This window comes from Paralichthys olivaceus, chromosome 21 (genome assembly GCF_024713975.1).
Source record: "Paralichthys olivaceus isolate ysfri-2021 chromosome 21, ASM2471397v2, whole genome shotgun sequence".
In the NCBI taxonomy this organism is placed as follows: domain Eukaryota; kingdom Metazoa; phylum Chordata; class Actinopteri; order Pleuronectiformes; family Paralichthyidae; genus Paralichthys; species Paralichthys olivaceus.
The window spans coordinates 9,580,901-9,598,164 of NC_091113.1; the positions used below are offsets into that span (position 1 = coordinate 9,580,901).

The 17,264-nt window shown below is 39.6% G+C and overlaps 1 protein-coding gene across 10 annotated transcripts in view; it reads left to right on the plus strand.

Annotated features, from left to right (window-relative positions):
• LOC109627117 (voltage-gated potassium channel KCNC1-like) overlaps positions 1-17,264 on the plus strand; it is a 45,106-nt gene that overhangs the window by 21,512 nt on the left and 6,330 nt on the right. For 2 of the 10 annotated variants that reach the window (XM_020083520.2, XM_069518043.1), the window contains exons 3-5: positions 2,722-3,703; positions 4,608-4,802; positions 6,631-13,046. In XM_020083520.2, coding sequence (XP_019939079.2) covers positions 2,722-3,703; positions 4,608-4,802; positions 6,631-6,917 — 1,464 coding nt within the window. In that variant the 3' untranslated portion in view covers positions 6,918-13,046. The other 8 variants (XM_069518046.1, XM_020083519.2, XM_069518047.1 and 5 more) reach the window with 8 other exon arrangements.

Below are 17,264 nucleotides of genomic sequence, written 5' to 3' on the forward strand. Positions count from 1 at the left end.
AAAAATACACAGAACACGTCCTCCGTCTCTCTCTTTGACAGATTTGCTTTTATGGCTGAGGCCTGTCATTTACTATTAGCCGTCCAGCTCCTGATATCCCTCCTCCTCTGTCTTTACCCCCTCACTCTTCCTCTCACTATCACTTCTTTTTAGAAGTTCTCTTTTCATGACACAGTCACATCACGTCGAGATCATCACAAAGACGAGCTACCCGTTACTTCAGTGTCGGATACGTCAGTGAATCACGCTCGCTGTTTTGGCATTCGCTCCTCAGCGTCTCTCGCTCCCATCACGCTCTGTCCTTTCCTCTGAACTGCTTCAACTTTTTCCTTTGTGCTTCTCCACGCATGGATCCACTTCGTCTGGTCTCCCTCCCACTTCTTTGCCCCCTCCTGTGTGTCCACCTGTGTAGCCTACATACGAGATCTGATGTTACTGCAGCTTTGTGACTATTTTCTGTTTGCGCTCTCTTGTGTATCGTTAGTTTGTGTGTAATAACACCCGTATTCAGTTCTGAAAGCACTGCAGCGGGAAAAACTAACTTTGAGGACAGATCCCACACTTCTAACTCCCCTCAACATTTCAGCTTCAGTACTTCCCATGAGTACCAGTGCTCCCGGTCTGTTATTATATTACTTACATCATTTACGTCATCGCAAGAAATAAACAGCAACAATAACATTAAAAATAAGAGCATAACACCTCAGGACAAAACTTTACTCATTGCCCTGATTTGTACATGTGAAGGGATCCTGGTGCTAAGCCAATGAGGGAGCATCCTGAGCAGGTCCCACTGGGGCAATCCTGCTTCCTTGGGACAGGGGGAGCTGGTATGGGGGTAGAGGTAGGAGGGTGATTGAGAACCTCAGCATGTGTGTGTAAGTGTGTAAGAGAGTGTGTGTGGTTTTTTTTGCGATACAGAGGGGGAGAGCACTGCAGCAATCTGAGAAAGTAGGTCAGACACCGACTAGCGTGAAACATAGGAGAGGAGAAAAGAGGTTGGGAGAAGAGATGGAGAGGGAAGGGGGAGATGGAGGGGTGAGGCTAGAGAAAGTCAGGGAAGGATAAATAAAAAATAAAACTTGCAACGAACGTGATATATACACTACAAACTACTCTGAAGAGATACACATTTGAAATATATCATTATAATATCTTGATTTACTGGAAATGATGCAACATTGCCTTTACTACTGTTCCCAGACACTGTAAAGTCTTTAAAGCAACACTGCATAACCTACATGAATAACCAGTGTTGCGTTTTGCTAATCTGGATACCAATACAGCAGTTTCAAACTACAGACTGGACTCTGACTTATACATGACGGCTGACTTTCATGGAAGGTCACTTCTTTGGCTAAACGCTTGTCGGCTAATCTCCGCGATTAATAAGAAGGGTCCTCTGCTCCGTCTGTTTCTGTCATGAAGGCAAATATGTGTCAACTCTCATTCAATTTTCAATCCAAAGAAGATCTGGGAGAGAGAGGTGAGACATTTTTAAGAAAAAATAAATAAACTGAAACTCGTTCCCTCCATTTGCTTCGTTATAAGGCTTCCTCACATATACAAGTATGTTGCTCTCGATATTACATAAGTGCATAATGTCGAAAATACACGGTGACACGCACAATACACTGTGGGCACTTAGGCTTCTTATATATATGGACTCCACTCAAGTATGAATTACCTTTCTCTTTTGCTCTTCAGGCCATGTCTGTGTTTTATTATTTATTTGATAAAGCACAAAGTATACTGCATCTATAAATACACTGCAGGGCCTGTAGGAATGGACCACATCAGGGAAAGATTGTGCAGTAGCCATGCACACACCGGTGTTATCACGCTACCTCTATGGGTTCAGTGACAATTGAATGAGCTACAGTGGAATATTAAGTTCTACAACATGTAGCCACTGAGCTCGCAGAGCACACAGATGGCTGGAGAAAATTGCCTGCGAGTGATAAAGAAATAAGCAAACCTGTAAAATAAACTCACTCTGGCAAACAGCAGAGATCTCTGTGGTGGGACACAGTTGTTATTTTTTGATTTCCTGTCAAAGAATTGAATGTGAACGAGCAGACATACGACTGTAAGATATTGTAAGATACAACTTGTAAAAAAGGTACTGCAACAATAGTCCCACGAGATTTGAAACTAGTTCTTAAATAGTATTTATTTCCTTATTTGGTCACAGTTACAGCATTAATTCAGCAGAGCCTTGCAGTTCACTGTGAAGCATATAAACATTTTGTATCTTTGGCAGTTTAACCCGATAGAATCGTGGGCTTAATGAGTCAGTTTGTCCTCGAACTTTGGTCACAATGGGTCAAACTGTGACAGTGTCCGTTTCATGGAAGGGCAACTTACACCTACAGAATTCTGACAAAACAAGTCTTTGCTTGGTTTGTGTGAATACTTCCTGCGTCTGTTTCTAAATGGGTATTTTTTATTAACAATAACACATGGGTCACTTTGATCCAGTGTATTTGGCTTAAATATCACTTATGTACGTGTAGCTGACAGAACACGGGTCGCACATAACTCAGTGGTTTTCCTTTGCGGTGGGGTTGAGGTTTAAGACGACACTAAAGCTCTAGTTTTCCTTTATGCTTCTTTGTGTTTGTTTCCTTGCTGAATTTTCTTGATTTGCATCTGACTTTCCTTCCTTTTCTTACTTTGTTTTTTCTGTTTTCTGTTCGCTGGTTTCTTCCCTTCTTCTAGTATGTGGCATTTGGCTCCCTATTCTTCATCCTCATCTCCATCTCCACTTTCTGCATGGAGACGCATGAGGCCTTCAACACCATCCTCAACAAGACAGAGAACGTCACGGTGGGCAACACGACCCGTGAGGAGATTGTATACGAGGTGGTGACTGACAGCTGGTTGACATACGTGGAGGGTGTCTGTGTCATCTGGTTCACCATTGAGGTCCTGCTGCGAGTCACCTTCTGCCCAGATAAGTTGGAGTTCTTCAAAAGCAGCCTCAACATCATCGACTTTGTCGCAATCCTGCCCTTCTACCTGGAGGTGGGCCTGAGTGGCTTGTCCTCCAAAGCTGCCAAGGATGTCCTGGGGTTCCTCCGTGTTGTCCGATTCGTCCGTATCCTCCGAATCTTCAAGCTCACCCGCCACTTTGTGGGTCTCCGTGTCCTCGGCCACACTCTTCGAGCCAGCACCAACGAATTCCTCCTGCTCATCATCTTCTTAGCCCTTGGTGTCCTCATCTTTGCCACAATGATCTACTATGCCGAGCGAATTGGTGCAGACCCAGATGACCCGACAGCCAGTGCCCACACCAACTTCAAGAACATCCCCATTGGATTTTGGTGGGCCGTTGTGACCATGACCACTCTGGGCTATGGAGATATGTATCCGGAGACGTGGTCAGGGATGCTGGTGGGTGCGCTCTGTGCCTTGGCTGGTGTGCTGACTATTGCCATGCCTGTACCTGTCATTGTCAACAACTTTGGCATGTACTACTCTCTGGCCATGGCCAAACAAAAGCTGCCCAAAAAGAAGAACAAACATATCCCACGAGCACCACAACCAGGGTCCCCAAACTACTGCAAGCCAGATGCCCTAGCAATGGCTACTGCATCACCGCAAAGGATCTTGGGAAATGTCCTAGGTGGAGTGATGGGTTCTGGAGGCTTAGGAGGTGACTGTCCTCTCGCCCAAGAAGAAATTATAGAGATTAACAGAGGTGAGAGGTTTATTTTTTCATGTTAAGACCTTTCATTTTGAGAACAAATGAATGTACCATATAATTATGTTTATATTCAAGTGTCAAATTCCTTTATGAACTTAGTCTATTTTTGTGTGAGTGAATGTAAAAGCTCAAGAAGTATTTTGTAAGTCACATTTTAACAAAGTAAATTGAGCTAATCTGACCTGCATGCTCGTGGGAAACATGGACAGTTCAGTGATGGCAGTTTTAGGAATGCTGATGTTTTCAGAAGTCCAGTGAAGGATTAGTTTCGAAAAGTGTGAGAGCTATCAAGAAGTGATGCATAGTTGATTCTGGATCCACCCTGGAGAAATCAATGGCCCATCAGATCTCATGCGTAATTTATGATCAACCGGTAGGACCACACTCGCCTTAAGGCGTCCATATGTCAGTGGAGAACAAACACTGCAGAAGAAAATGAACTCAATTATCTATTAAAACAGTTTAATGCATTTCAATTTGGGCTGACTTCAGAGATTTCTCTTTTGTATTAGCGGTAAAATGTGAAGGAGAGGTTTGCTCTTTGCTTGCTGCAGCGTCAGCTGTCAGTCACATGCAACAATAATGCACCTTTAATGCATTACTTTACTGCCTTAGTCATCAGCGAGCCAGAAAACACTGGGTTTATCAGTGCTTTTACTACATCCTGTCTGCTTGGCTGTCTTCCAGTCTGAAAACTTTCTTGTAGGTTGTGTCAGGAGATTTTCTTTAGCAGGAAATCCATCACTTCAAGCTCCAACTCAAGACAAGACATACTTGCTTGTTGACATACTATCCTCAACATATTGTTGGCAATAGTCTTCATATAAGAAATACTCTTTTCCATGGTGATCCATTAATGCAGTCTTTTCTATACCCTCCTCCAACACCTTCCCTCTAGATTCTAAGCAGAACGGTGATGCAGCCTCGGCCGCCCTGGCAAACGAGGACTGCCCCACCATTGACCAGGTACTGAGCCCGGACGAGAGGAGCCCTATGGGGCGTGGACCGACCCGGGAACGCTACCAGCAGGACCGCGCCTGCTTCCTGCTCAACACCAGGGAATTCCGTGCCACAGATGGGAATGTGCGGAAAGGTACGTTTCACACCAGGAAACAGATACATAAACACACACATCTCATGCTAACAGACGCACACAGCAAGATGCCAGGGACAACACACTGTAAACATATGTCTTATATATATGTGGATAGGGACAAACAGGTTACTGCATGTATATGAAATTAGACTCAAACATTTGACTTGACTGGAATCCCTAACTACAGATAGAAGGCTCCAGTCACAGCTAGCAGCAAAACACACACACACACATATTTACAATCACACAACCCATGCACATACACTCTGCTCTTCTGCTCTGCTCTATTTGTTTCCACCTCTTCACCTCTGTTATTGTCTGTGTTTCCATCACCGCTTGGTATCATATTTTTATTTCCTCTGTCGGACGAGATTTTCTGTCCCTCTTCTTCTCTCCTTTTATTTTCCTTTCTCTCGCTCCCTCGATCCTGTCTTCCAATTTTTTCCATGGTGTCTGTGAAATTTGTCCTGTGTCCCACGATGTCATGTTCGTTCATGCTCATAAACTATCTCTGTCTTTCTCTGTCTTCTGGACTCAGACAGTTGACCATGCATTAATTTACTTCTCGTCACTTCTGTTTCTCTCTCTCTCTCCTGCCTCGCACCGCCCTTTTGATCCCCCCCCCAACCCTGTCCCTCTGTGATGACCCCTCCCCCTCCCTCCCAAACCTAACCTGCCCCACATCTCCCCTCCTGACTCCCTGACCCCCTTTCTCCTCTGCCCCACCTTTACACCCATCCCCTCATTTCCCCTCTTTCTTTTCCTTATGTGCTACCTCGTACCCCCCACCCCCCACCTTGTTTAACACCCCATGTGCATTATTGCCGTGCTCATAAAAACCTGACACCTTGAATCATTTTCTATTGCAATCCACCACCACTGCCGCCAACCTGCACCAAAACACTCCCTCACACTCCCTCCAAACTTTCAACACCCCCCTGCTGACAACAAACTAGAGGCAGCAGCCCTGGCACCCAGCCCAGACTCCCCTCTGACTGAGGATTGGTATAAGATGGAGGGGTCTCTGCTACAGCAGGACCTCAATGCAAACTCCACCTCCTCCTGGATCAAACCATAGCCCAGAGGTAACACTGACAGAAGTTAAGAATTACATAAAGGAGCCCAGAAATCACCCAGAAATTCTGATCCGGCGCTCCATGATGTAGCATGTTTTGCAGTTTGCACTAAATGACACTACACCAGCACAGCCACCCACTCAAACGCAGCCACAGCTGTACACACCGTTTTCCACAGTGTTGTGTCTACATGTTCAATGGAGTTTGAGGTGTCACCTGTGTCACTCTGCCTGAACGTGTGCTGTCAGGTTGTTTTTAAAGATCACATTAACAGATTCAGTTGAGCTAAGGTTAGGCACCGCTTCATCCGAATACTTAGATTTGGGAGACAAATGGCATTTTAGGGTTCATTGTCTGATTTGTGAGGTATTTCAGCCCAGAATCCTACTTGCTTACTTATTTATCCGTTTGTGAACTCAGCGACAATCTCAATAACAATGTACAAGATGTTAAAAAATAAAAAAAAGAATTGGAGAGAAACTGGGATTACCCTGTGACATACACCCATAAGGAATAGTGTGCACTAATATATGCAAACTTGTGTGTTTGTGTCTGTGTGAGAATATAACGTGCATACGCCCATGGTGGCGTGCACTTATGCAAATACACACAGCAGCTCAAGTGAAAAAGTTGTTGTGTCAATAACTAATAAAAATAACTAACAAAAACATGCACTGAAGAAGATTGAACGGGAACAGTGGGTCACGTTGTTGTCTGATGTGCCTCTGTGTTGTTGTCTCTCTCTTCAGGTTGTGTCATATCACGCGTGTGTATGTGGGCTTTTTCATTCTTACATGTTATACACTGTGTCTCTGTCCTCTCAATGCCGTCTGAGTGTCGTGTTTGTGTTGTCGTGTGTGGCTTAATTTTGTTTCTTTTTTCCCTTCTACTGGGTGTATTTGTGTCGCTCCCTCCCCCGTGGACCTCCACCATGACAAACAAAAGAACACACTGCAATCCAGACATTTTGGGCCTTGTAAAAAATACTGTATGTACATGTACTCGTGCACAGGTTAAACTGATAAACCTCGGTTAACTGAGCAGCACCTTCAACCTGGAATTCATCTCAGGCTCAAAGATGTGCTTGGATGTACATATGCCCTTTTCTATGTAAAATCAATTGGCCGGCTTCGCTAGTTGCAGTGTTGTATGACAATCATGTTTTCAAGGTCACTGGGGTAACGGGAGCCATCAAGGTCAAGGGATAGTACCTCCTGAGACATGCCACGCTGGAAACAAGCAACGATTTGAAACTTTTACGACTCTGTGTTCCGCCCCAGCTTTGTAAACAAAGCCGCAATGCTGATTTACAAAAGATCGTGCTGTGAGCGTGTAATGGATCTGAAATACTATTCCCTCGACCATGTAACTGTGCTTTCAGTGCCTAGTGTAGTCCTACGTTCAGGACCTTTTTATGTATTTGCACTGTGGAGATCTGGATAGAAAATTAAAAGCTGCACTCGGTGACTGAAACACTTACACACTTACTGACCAGACAGACAGACAGACTTAACGCTGTGGCAGATTTGATTGAAAAGAGGCTACATGCTGTCTAAGGTAAGCGAGCCTTGAGCTGTCCAGGCCCTTCACTCAGAGGTCCCTGACATTGCTTCAGTTTCAATGGTTCTTATGTATTAACTGCAATTTAAGTGCTGCAAAAATCCCTCTTTAAAGCCAATCAGGAGTCACAAGGAACAATACATGAGGGCTGGGGGGGACTTTTACTGAAAATTCAAAACTGTTTATGATCCGTATCACCCTTTTTTTTAATTGTATGTAAATAATCAAAATGTGCACTGGGGAAAACGATAATACATTTTGGTCACAGTAAATACCAGAAAATTTATATTTGCAGTCTCTGGAATCTTATTTCGTAGCATTTTATGATGAGGTCATGCATGTACAGCTCTGTGATTGGCCTGTGCACAGTGTTGTCCACCTCTCGCCCAGGGCAAGTGTAGATAAATTGATGGCGAGATATAGAAGATTGAAATTACTGTAATTTAATGTAAGACAAACAGAACAAATGATCAAGAACAAGAATAACTGTCCCTGTTCTCCTTCTTGTTTTTAAAGAGGGATTCTCTCGCTGTATAAAAGCTCATTCTTGTGTGCTTCAGTTGTGGTTAATTTTGAAGATATATATACGTATTAAGATTTCTTTTGCCAAATTTTTTTTTATCAGCTTTTCCGTTTCTTCTCTTTGATTGTTGGCCATTTGACTTCCTACGCACCCAATGCAATATGCATGGCTCGCTAAGGTCAAACGGTCAATCACCCCTTTGATTGCTACTTCCAATCACTCCTTCTTCAAGGATCTCAGTCGTGTTGGGCTCTGTCTTTCTTCTTCTGTCTCTCCCCGTCTCACCTCTCTCACTTCCTCAGTCTACGTAGACAATAGTTTTTTTTTCTTCTCTTTTATTTCTTGGGTATTTTCTTCTGCTAATTTATGTTTCTTATGTGGTGTGTTCATCTTTCAAGTATTTTTGTGAAGTATTTTGTGGATATGATTGTGTTGTATTTATTTTGGATCATTATATTTTATTGTTGTTGTGTTCATATGATCTTTTTTTTTTTCTTAATGTTTTTGAGTTTTTGTACAACTGTGTTTAGTTGTTTGGTGTTTTCGTCCCCCCCCTGTGTTCTTCCTGTGTTTGAGTTTTACCATCACCTACTATCTGTTTTCTGTGAATTGGAATGATGAAGGAAATTGCCAACAAAGTAGTGAACTTAATTCACATAAAAATGGCACAAATCTCACTTTATAAGGGACAAAGAAAGGTCTTTATATCACCAAATTCAACCAAAGCATTATTATGGAAATGTCTGATGTATATTTGATGCAAAAAATTAGGATTATTCCTTTTCTTCAACAGCTCCCACCACTCACCCCAAAATATCTGTATTGCAACTCAGTACATTTTCAAGGTTCAATACTTGTAATATATTAGACATCTCATCATCTCAACTTTATTTACCATATCCTTACTATTCATAAGTATTATATTTAGATATTTATAGATTGTTGTTGGATTTATTCTCCTCGACCAGAGGAGTTTTCTAGTATTCACTTACTGGCCACCACAGTATCTGTTGTGCTCATGCAAAATTCTTCATCACCATTATTGTGTTGTGGAACCGTACAACAGGAACCAAATACAATACACCAATACCCTCTAGATTAGGGATCCTAGGAGCTTTGTTGTTTTAAGTAATTTATATGTAAACGTGTTTTATGTGGTAACACTTGTCAGTGTCCTTCTTTTTGCCCCGTGCTCTTTTAGTCATTAGTAAAACTTGTTGAACATTGTCATGCATGTTGTGAAGTGTGTAACCTCTGTGTTTCTTCCTGTGTTGCCTCATCGCAACACTCTGCAAATATTCTTGTCTGAGCGAGATTTTTACCTCACGCGGAGAATAATGCATAATGTGTATATGTGTGCATGCACATAAGATAAATATTAAATGTATGAGAACTATAAATATTAAATGGAATCAGGCTGTAATGACAATCAACTGTAGGTCTGTATGACCTACATGTGGCTGACGAGAGGACGCAGGATAAAGTTGCATGTGATTTAGTTTCCCCCAAAAGAGAACCCCAGGTGCTGTTCGACTGTACAGACTCATTGTGGCTTCAGTAATGGTCATGCAGAGATCAATGCATCTAATTATGGGTAACAGGAGATCAGCTCATCTTTAACAGGCCATTGATACCATGTAAGAATGATCTGCCAAGAATAGCATCTGAAGAGTCAGTAAATCCTGTGTATCCAGCACACGCCCATGAAAGAGCAGGACGTATGTGAAGAAAGTAACAGAGGTCGAATAGTTCTCTGCTTTGTACATACAAAATATACAAGTGCTTAAACAACACTAGAGAGAACATACACTTATGAAAGAACGTTTAAATCCACTAGATCCAGATTTTTGTTTGGATCTGCACCAAATTACACACACCCATAAAGCAGTTATTATTCCCTGAGAAAGCAACACAAATTTTGGAAAATGCCACAACTCCCAATGTTGAAAAATCCCGGATTTGCCCCGAAATTTAAAAGCTTCTTCCTTGACCAATTCTGATTCTTCCACAAAATTTTGTTGTAATCCGTCCTGTAATTTTTGCGTAATCCTGCTAAAACTATCAGACAAAAACAAAAGTCTTATTTAAATGAAACACTCTGATTTCCTTGGTCAGAATATTTGCAGTCTTCCTCTCTCTGTCTCTGTCTTCCCTCTCCACAACCTTCTCCTCCTGTGATTAACACTCATTCTCCATCCCATCCCCAGGCCGCCACTGCAGCGCAAGTGTAACTAAAGTCTGACTGTAGGTAGGTACCCACCCGCTCCATAGTGTAAATGAAGTGTGACTTTGGACGGGAAATTATGTCATCACTGAATACAGTGACAGGCAGACTCGCCACCACTTCCCCTGACAGACAGACGATCCCAAAGCACAAAGCCCTTGTCGATGTTGTTGTAAATATAGTAGTTAGCAGAGAGAAGGAGTTAAGGTAGTGGACCATGACAGACTGCAGTGGCTGAGACATGATTACCTTCACAGGATAAGCCCTTTATTGTCTTCTCAGGAAACTTTCTCCGTCTTGAATTTTACGAGGTAGCTATTTTTAAATAATCAGGAAAAACAAACTAAGTACCAACTCACCCGTTCTTTGTAAAACAGCCGAACTAGTCATTTATACTGTTTGTTTCCTAAACACCATCAGAACCACTTTACTGCTCTTCATCACTTTCACCTTCATCTTATCATAAGATGGGAACTCATCTTCTCTCTTTCATATTTTACTCATATAGCACTTGACAAGTGTTTCAAACCCTTTAATTCCAGATGTAAAGGGGACAAATAAAGGACGTTTAATCACAAAGCAACGGATCCAACATGAAAGCCTGGACTGAATAATCAAAACAGGACCACCTTCACAAATTTGTAAAAAATCACGTGAGCATGCTGAGTTTTACAAAGCACCAAGAATAGATCCAAAGGAATCTCTCAGTAGAAACCAAATCATTTTGTTGTTACTTCATATACAGATTTCCATTATTTTGGAACTCGCTTAAGACGTACGTTAAATCTGTACATCGTCTTTCACTGTTAATCAAACAAAACACACAAGTGAAGCCCTAATATACAACCAAATCAGGTGAGAGTTGTATTAGACATGTAAATACTAGAATACATTAGATTAGTGAGCTATTTTTATACTTTATATTTTTTCACCCTCTTAAATATATTAAACAGTTATTTGAAGACAAAAAAAAGACATTTAAGTTATTAACGTGTTAATAAAAGAAGTTTAACTCAACTGTTGAATGGAATAATGTTACACACGAGTGTACAAGTTTCATCAATGTTTTTTTCTGATGTCAGTCCTGGTTGATTTGGTGATATCCTTAGTTACCGTGATGAGTAGTTGGAAGTGCACAGCCTGTTGCTAAGAAGCGGAAAATGATTTTTAAAATTTTGTTTTTGATAAAATATCACAAACACATTTTATTTCACCAGTTGAAGCATGAATATGAAACAACAGCAGTAGGATCTTATGTTTGCAAAATCAAAATATCTCTGATGTCAGGGAGCAAACATGGAGGCTGATATTACGTGGATTAAATTACACTGGATTACATGTATATATCATTTTAAATCTTTATTGAAGAAAGATTTCAGACCATAAATATTATCACCATGATTTTGAATTTCATTTAAAATAATATGAATATATGATCGACACACTTCAGAAATTGAACTTGAGAATGAAGCAGCACCACAGATTGGAACCCAGACGGCTCCTCAACAATCTTCGTGCGACTTGCAGCCTAAAGAATCCTGGTGAAAATGCAACATCAGTATTCTACAGGCTGATGTGTCTGAGCTAGTCATGACCAAAAAAAAGGTACTTATATTTGTGGTTGGTCAAATAAAGTAATCTAGAGTGGTGGGGTTGGCACAATATTGTCGTATAATTGAGCAGGAAGGCACAAAGGGTGTCAGTCTGTACCAATGGGTGTTCCTTGTTGTGTGCCTGTGGCCTTGTGATGAGTGGAGTTTGGCACAAATACATGCTAGAACTACAGTTTGGTCTCGGACATCAAAATCTTAGCTACTGCAACACGCACTGAAACTCCACCCATTAAAGGTCAGGTAGCCATTGTTGGGGAGAAGACTTCTACCTACCAATGGTGTTTTTTTATTATTCACTTTCACATGATGCGACAACACTCCGTCAGCACAGCGCCACCCTCTCTGTGGCCGCTTCCAACAGTGCAGGGGGAGAGTCATTGTGTGCATGCTGTGTTACACACTGAGAATACAGTGGGAAAGGACACACGGGCCAACCTGTTACTGCAAACAGACCCTGAGCAGTGTAAGTACGATGCCTACGTACCCTTTTTAAAACCGTGTGTCATTTCCCACTGCAAACAACATGTGAGCGGATCTCCACCGCTGGATTAGGTCAGGTGGTGTTTTTAAATGACCATTTGAAGTTTAAGGGAAGAAAAAGCGTAATGCAATTAAATTCATTTATCGATGCAACTTCATTAATGTTTTATGTTATTAAGCTTTTTCACCTAAAACTTCATGTGGTCAACTCCCACATGAGACATCTGAGTATTTGCTACTGTGAGTGTGGTTTAAGCTGTGTAATAGTTTGGGCTGAATAATTGTCTAAAACACCTGAACATCGCTCTTTATGATTCACTTGATACGATGTTGGGTGATTTATTCAATGAGCCTCCTACAGTTTTCACATTTCTTAGTATCTGAGAATATTTTGCTTTTCTGTTTTGTAAAAAAAAAAAAACATATCATAACTCGCATTTTCTTGTTTTGTCCTGTCTTGTCTGTCCTGTCTGTGTCTGTTCTCGTCTGTCCTCTATATGTCTTTTATGATTTGATAACATTTTCTATTCCTTATCCTCCATTTATACTCTCTACTTCTTTTGCATCTTTTCATTTTGGTTCCTTCTTATAACATTAAAATTTAATTTTCTCGATCTTGAATATAACCATAAAAAAACAAATTAATATGGAAAATTTTCATAAACGCCCAAATGTTTCACCTATTATTTATTTTATTGCTTACGATATCAAAACAACAATACATAATATAATCTAATGTATCAATCAATGGTTACAATTATTTTCCAAAAGCAACGGGAAGCTACGAGAAATCCCGCAGTCTCAATAACATATCAGGAATAGCTGGGTCTTCACTGCGGCTCGCTCCTATCACTAGCCCACCCTTTGAAACCTACGAGGCTCCGGGACCACTGCGCCGCTGTCGTTCCCCCATCCCGTCTATCTTGTAGCAGAAAGGAGGGTTATGATTGGATGATAACAGACGCAGTGGATTAGCTACAGACTGATCGCACTGAAGCCTCTGTTTGGATTGTACACGTGCAAAAACAATAGCAATAACATAAAACGAACTTGAATGTAGAGAGAACGACCTCTTGTCTTGTGAATCCAATGGTTTATGATGCATGCATCAGGTTAGCTGATGGGGGTCAAACACATATTTTTAGTTTTAAGGGTTCACTTATTTTAAATTATTAGAAGAGAAATGTAAAAAAAAAAAAAAATTTGTAAATAAGAAAGTGTCAGAGGTTAAAAAAATCATTATGAAAACGTGCACACTTACAATTTAAAGCTCAGTATGTAGATGGGTGACCATTTCTTCTGTGTGTTCTGGACCAAACAAATCTGAGCTCAAGACACTGTCCAGAGAAATGACCATGAAACAAGCTGCTTCAGTTCATTTAGCCAAAGACAAAAATACATTTATGGATTAGATTAATGTTGAATGGGTTTCTTCCTTCTGTCTTTTGTGAATATTAATGTATTTACAGTCAATCGTTTTGGTAAATCTTTAAAAGAGATCCAAGTCCCACGATTGACAATTTTGAAACTCATTGTGACATCACAATGTCAAATGTAAAAAAGAAAAACTAAGATTAAGTTGAAAAGAATACATCTATTGTACCATAAGAGCCATTATCAATTGTACAGCCTAACATGACTTTTAAATGTATAGATTAAACAAATAAAAGCACTTTAAGTTAATTCACTAAGCTAGAAAACCTGCATGTTGGCTAAATAATTCAGAAAACATTACAAAACATGTGACCACATCATTAAACACTTATATTAAATAAGATATTCATCTTTTCTTCTTTATTGTTTTTTTTTTATTTTTCCATAATTTTTTTCTTTTTTTTTCAACTGTTCATCTAAAAAAGATAAAAAGGACTAAATGGTGGATGTTAATTAAAAAATGAAAAAATGTGACTTTTTCCATAATTTATCATTAAATTATTTTTTCAATTTATTCATTTATTTGTTATTATTGTAGCTGAGGACCTTCCTTATATGCCATCCTCACATGATATGAGATCTTATGTTTAAAGTTGAGCAAAAAAGATTAAAAAAAGGACATTCACATATGCAATAAACATGCAATATTACTTAGAAAACATGCTGTGCACATACATATGTAAATACGCAGATATATTTTTAATTCTAAAAACGCACAGACTTGGTCGTCGGTCTACTTCTTCTCTTTGATTTTCAGATCTTGAAGTGTTACGATGACATGAGCCATTTGTCTTGTTTTATATTTCCAGTTACTGGTTCTTCAGACTTTTCAATGTTGTTGCTGCCATTTTGAATTGTTTTGTAACAGTTTTATATTTTCTTCACTTGTGTTGGTAATGTGTATTTCATTGTATTGAACGACTTTCTGTGCCACCTGATTATCTCAAATAACGTTTTCCAAAAGATAAGATTATTATAGAGTTTTATTTAACTGTCCTTTCATCCTTGAACACAGAAATGTAGTAAGACTGAAATCATGAGGAACAACTGTAAGTGCTTTAGGACCAACATTTTTTTTGCAGGTGTAAAGGGCGAGTATTTGTTTAGAGGGTGAGGTCCTGATATTCTTACTAATACATGGTCCTGATTGCCATTTTGTTAAAAAAAAAAAAAAATCAATGTGCTTCCAGACCCATCAACCCCTCAGAACTTAGATATGCAGTATTATGATTGACGGTGACAGCAATCTCATCTCTCGAATGTTTTCTTGATGACTAGAGTTTAAGAGGATTGTAAAACTGTCTCATTCAGGATAGATCCTACACCATACAGTCAGTCTGCAAGAATAACACTTGCCTGGCTTCATCTGATACGGGTCTTTGAGGGCCACCGCACATATTTTCAGACTGAAGTTACTAGTAGTCGTGTGTGTACGCAATATTGTTATATTTCACCATTATGATGTCCAAAAAATTACATTATTTCCGTGTCGTCTGAAAATATCTGAAACAGCATGCAGAACTTTGTTTGTCCAGTGACAGCAGCTCCTTCATGTATAATCTCAACCTGAACATGTACAGATAAGAAGTAGGGAAACTCTGGGATAGAACATTTTTAAACTGATTTAACTTGCAGAAGAAAATCGCTTTGTGAGCATATCATTAGAAGAGATTGATTGGCCTGCGTTCAGCCCAAAAACATAATCTTTATCCACATCAACAATCCTGAAGTTTGGAAAAGTTTTTTGCCAGCATCACTTCTCATAGTGCAGAAAGACTCATTAAACCTTTTCAGCGCACATGCATACTGTATAACCTTAGAGTGACTCCACAATGTGGCCGTAGATACTGCAGATACTCTGTTATAACGTTTTAGTTGGAGAGCACATTTTCTCTTAAGTCATAGAAAATCTCCGTCCATCCTCTACATCTGCAGTGAAATGTTTTTATTGCTACAATCTATTGTCGACGGATTAGAGGAATAATCTTAAACACTCAAATTCATGTACGACTATAAGAGTACTGTCATATTTGCTTTGTACTGTATGCAAATGATTTCTGAAGAAAGTCATAAGTGTGGTACTGTTGAGTTTTAAAAGAATCATATCCCATAGCTGAGGCCAATGCAAATCACCTATGATTCGGAATCAAACATTGCTTACGTTAACAAAACAGGTAGATGATGTAAGTGCCTCTATGAGGCCCGTTTAGGTTCTAATGTCAGTTCAGGAGTTCATGTAAGAGCTAGATTTAACTAGCTAAACCTTCAGAGCGTTAATGCTAAATACGTCAGCGGTTATTACTGAATATGTACATACCTGTAACAACACATGTGAATACATTAAAGTCATATGAAACTAATACATCTATGTATATTTTGTGAGTGCGGGCAGCAGGTTTTATATCAACTGGTTCTAACAGAGTTTAATGGTTTGTCATCAGAAAGATATTAATCTGTAGGTTGTGCCAAACTTACCTAACTATACTGTTATTATATCATATTATATTATATTATATGATGTATTTCCACTCACTGTGGTTATTTTTAAAGCAATCTATTATTAATTAAGTAGTAATAACAACTTACAAGAACATTTTCCCTTGGATAAGTGTTGTTTGCAATGGGAACATGGGAGTTAATGCACTTTACTGTCGACAAATGAACAGTAAATGTAAATATTGTAACGGTTGATGCTAATGTGCCCTGAAAGGAAGTGTATGGTTATATACAACTATAAACCAACAGAGACTTTATTTATTTATTTTAGAAAGCAAAGGAATATGAGCCTGTACTTTAAGTATGGTCTTTAAACATGTAAGAAGAAGTGGAGAATAACATTGTCCGATGAACTTTGAATTATGCATTAAGAAGATTGACTCCTGTTAAATCTCTGTCGGTGTGATACTGTGGTTCAGAATATAGTGTTGTATTAAAAAGGTGGTCAAATTATTTTATAAAATCCACCTAGTTAATGCTTTATAACCAATGTCATGCTGGGTGCACTGACACAAAATGCATTAATCAGAAGTGTTAATAATGTGCACATTAAATAATACATGCACCACCTTCCATAGAGTTTATTTTAATGTTAGAGGACCAGTAACTCAAGATGATCTTATGAGTGTTTGGAATGTTGGTCTTTTCAGGACACTTCAAATCTCAAGTCTCAAAATACTTAATATAACATGTTTTAATCTGTTGTTACTTTACATATTTGAGGAATAGGAATACATATAAAATACAGTACATAATATTATGCAGCAGAACTATTGTAACTTTGACCTACATCAGCCTATAAGCTCTTGTGCTTTACAATGCCAGTGCCAGTCTGTGCCAACACAAAGGCTGCTTTGGCACGGAGTCAGGACGTCACTGGTGCCAGAGCAAAGACAGAAAAGTCTAGTTCATATCCAAACAAAAAGTGCTGCATTACTCTCCAATGATGGATAATGTTGTTAAACCTTTACAAACATATTTGGAAAGTCTGGCACCAAAATACATCCCACTTACAACATTAAAATGCTATTTTGGTGGTTTAGCTAAGCTGAT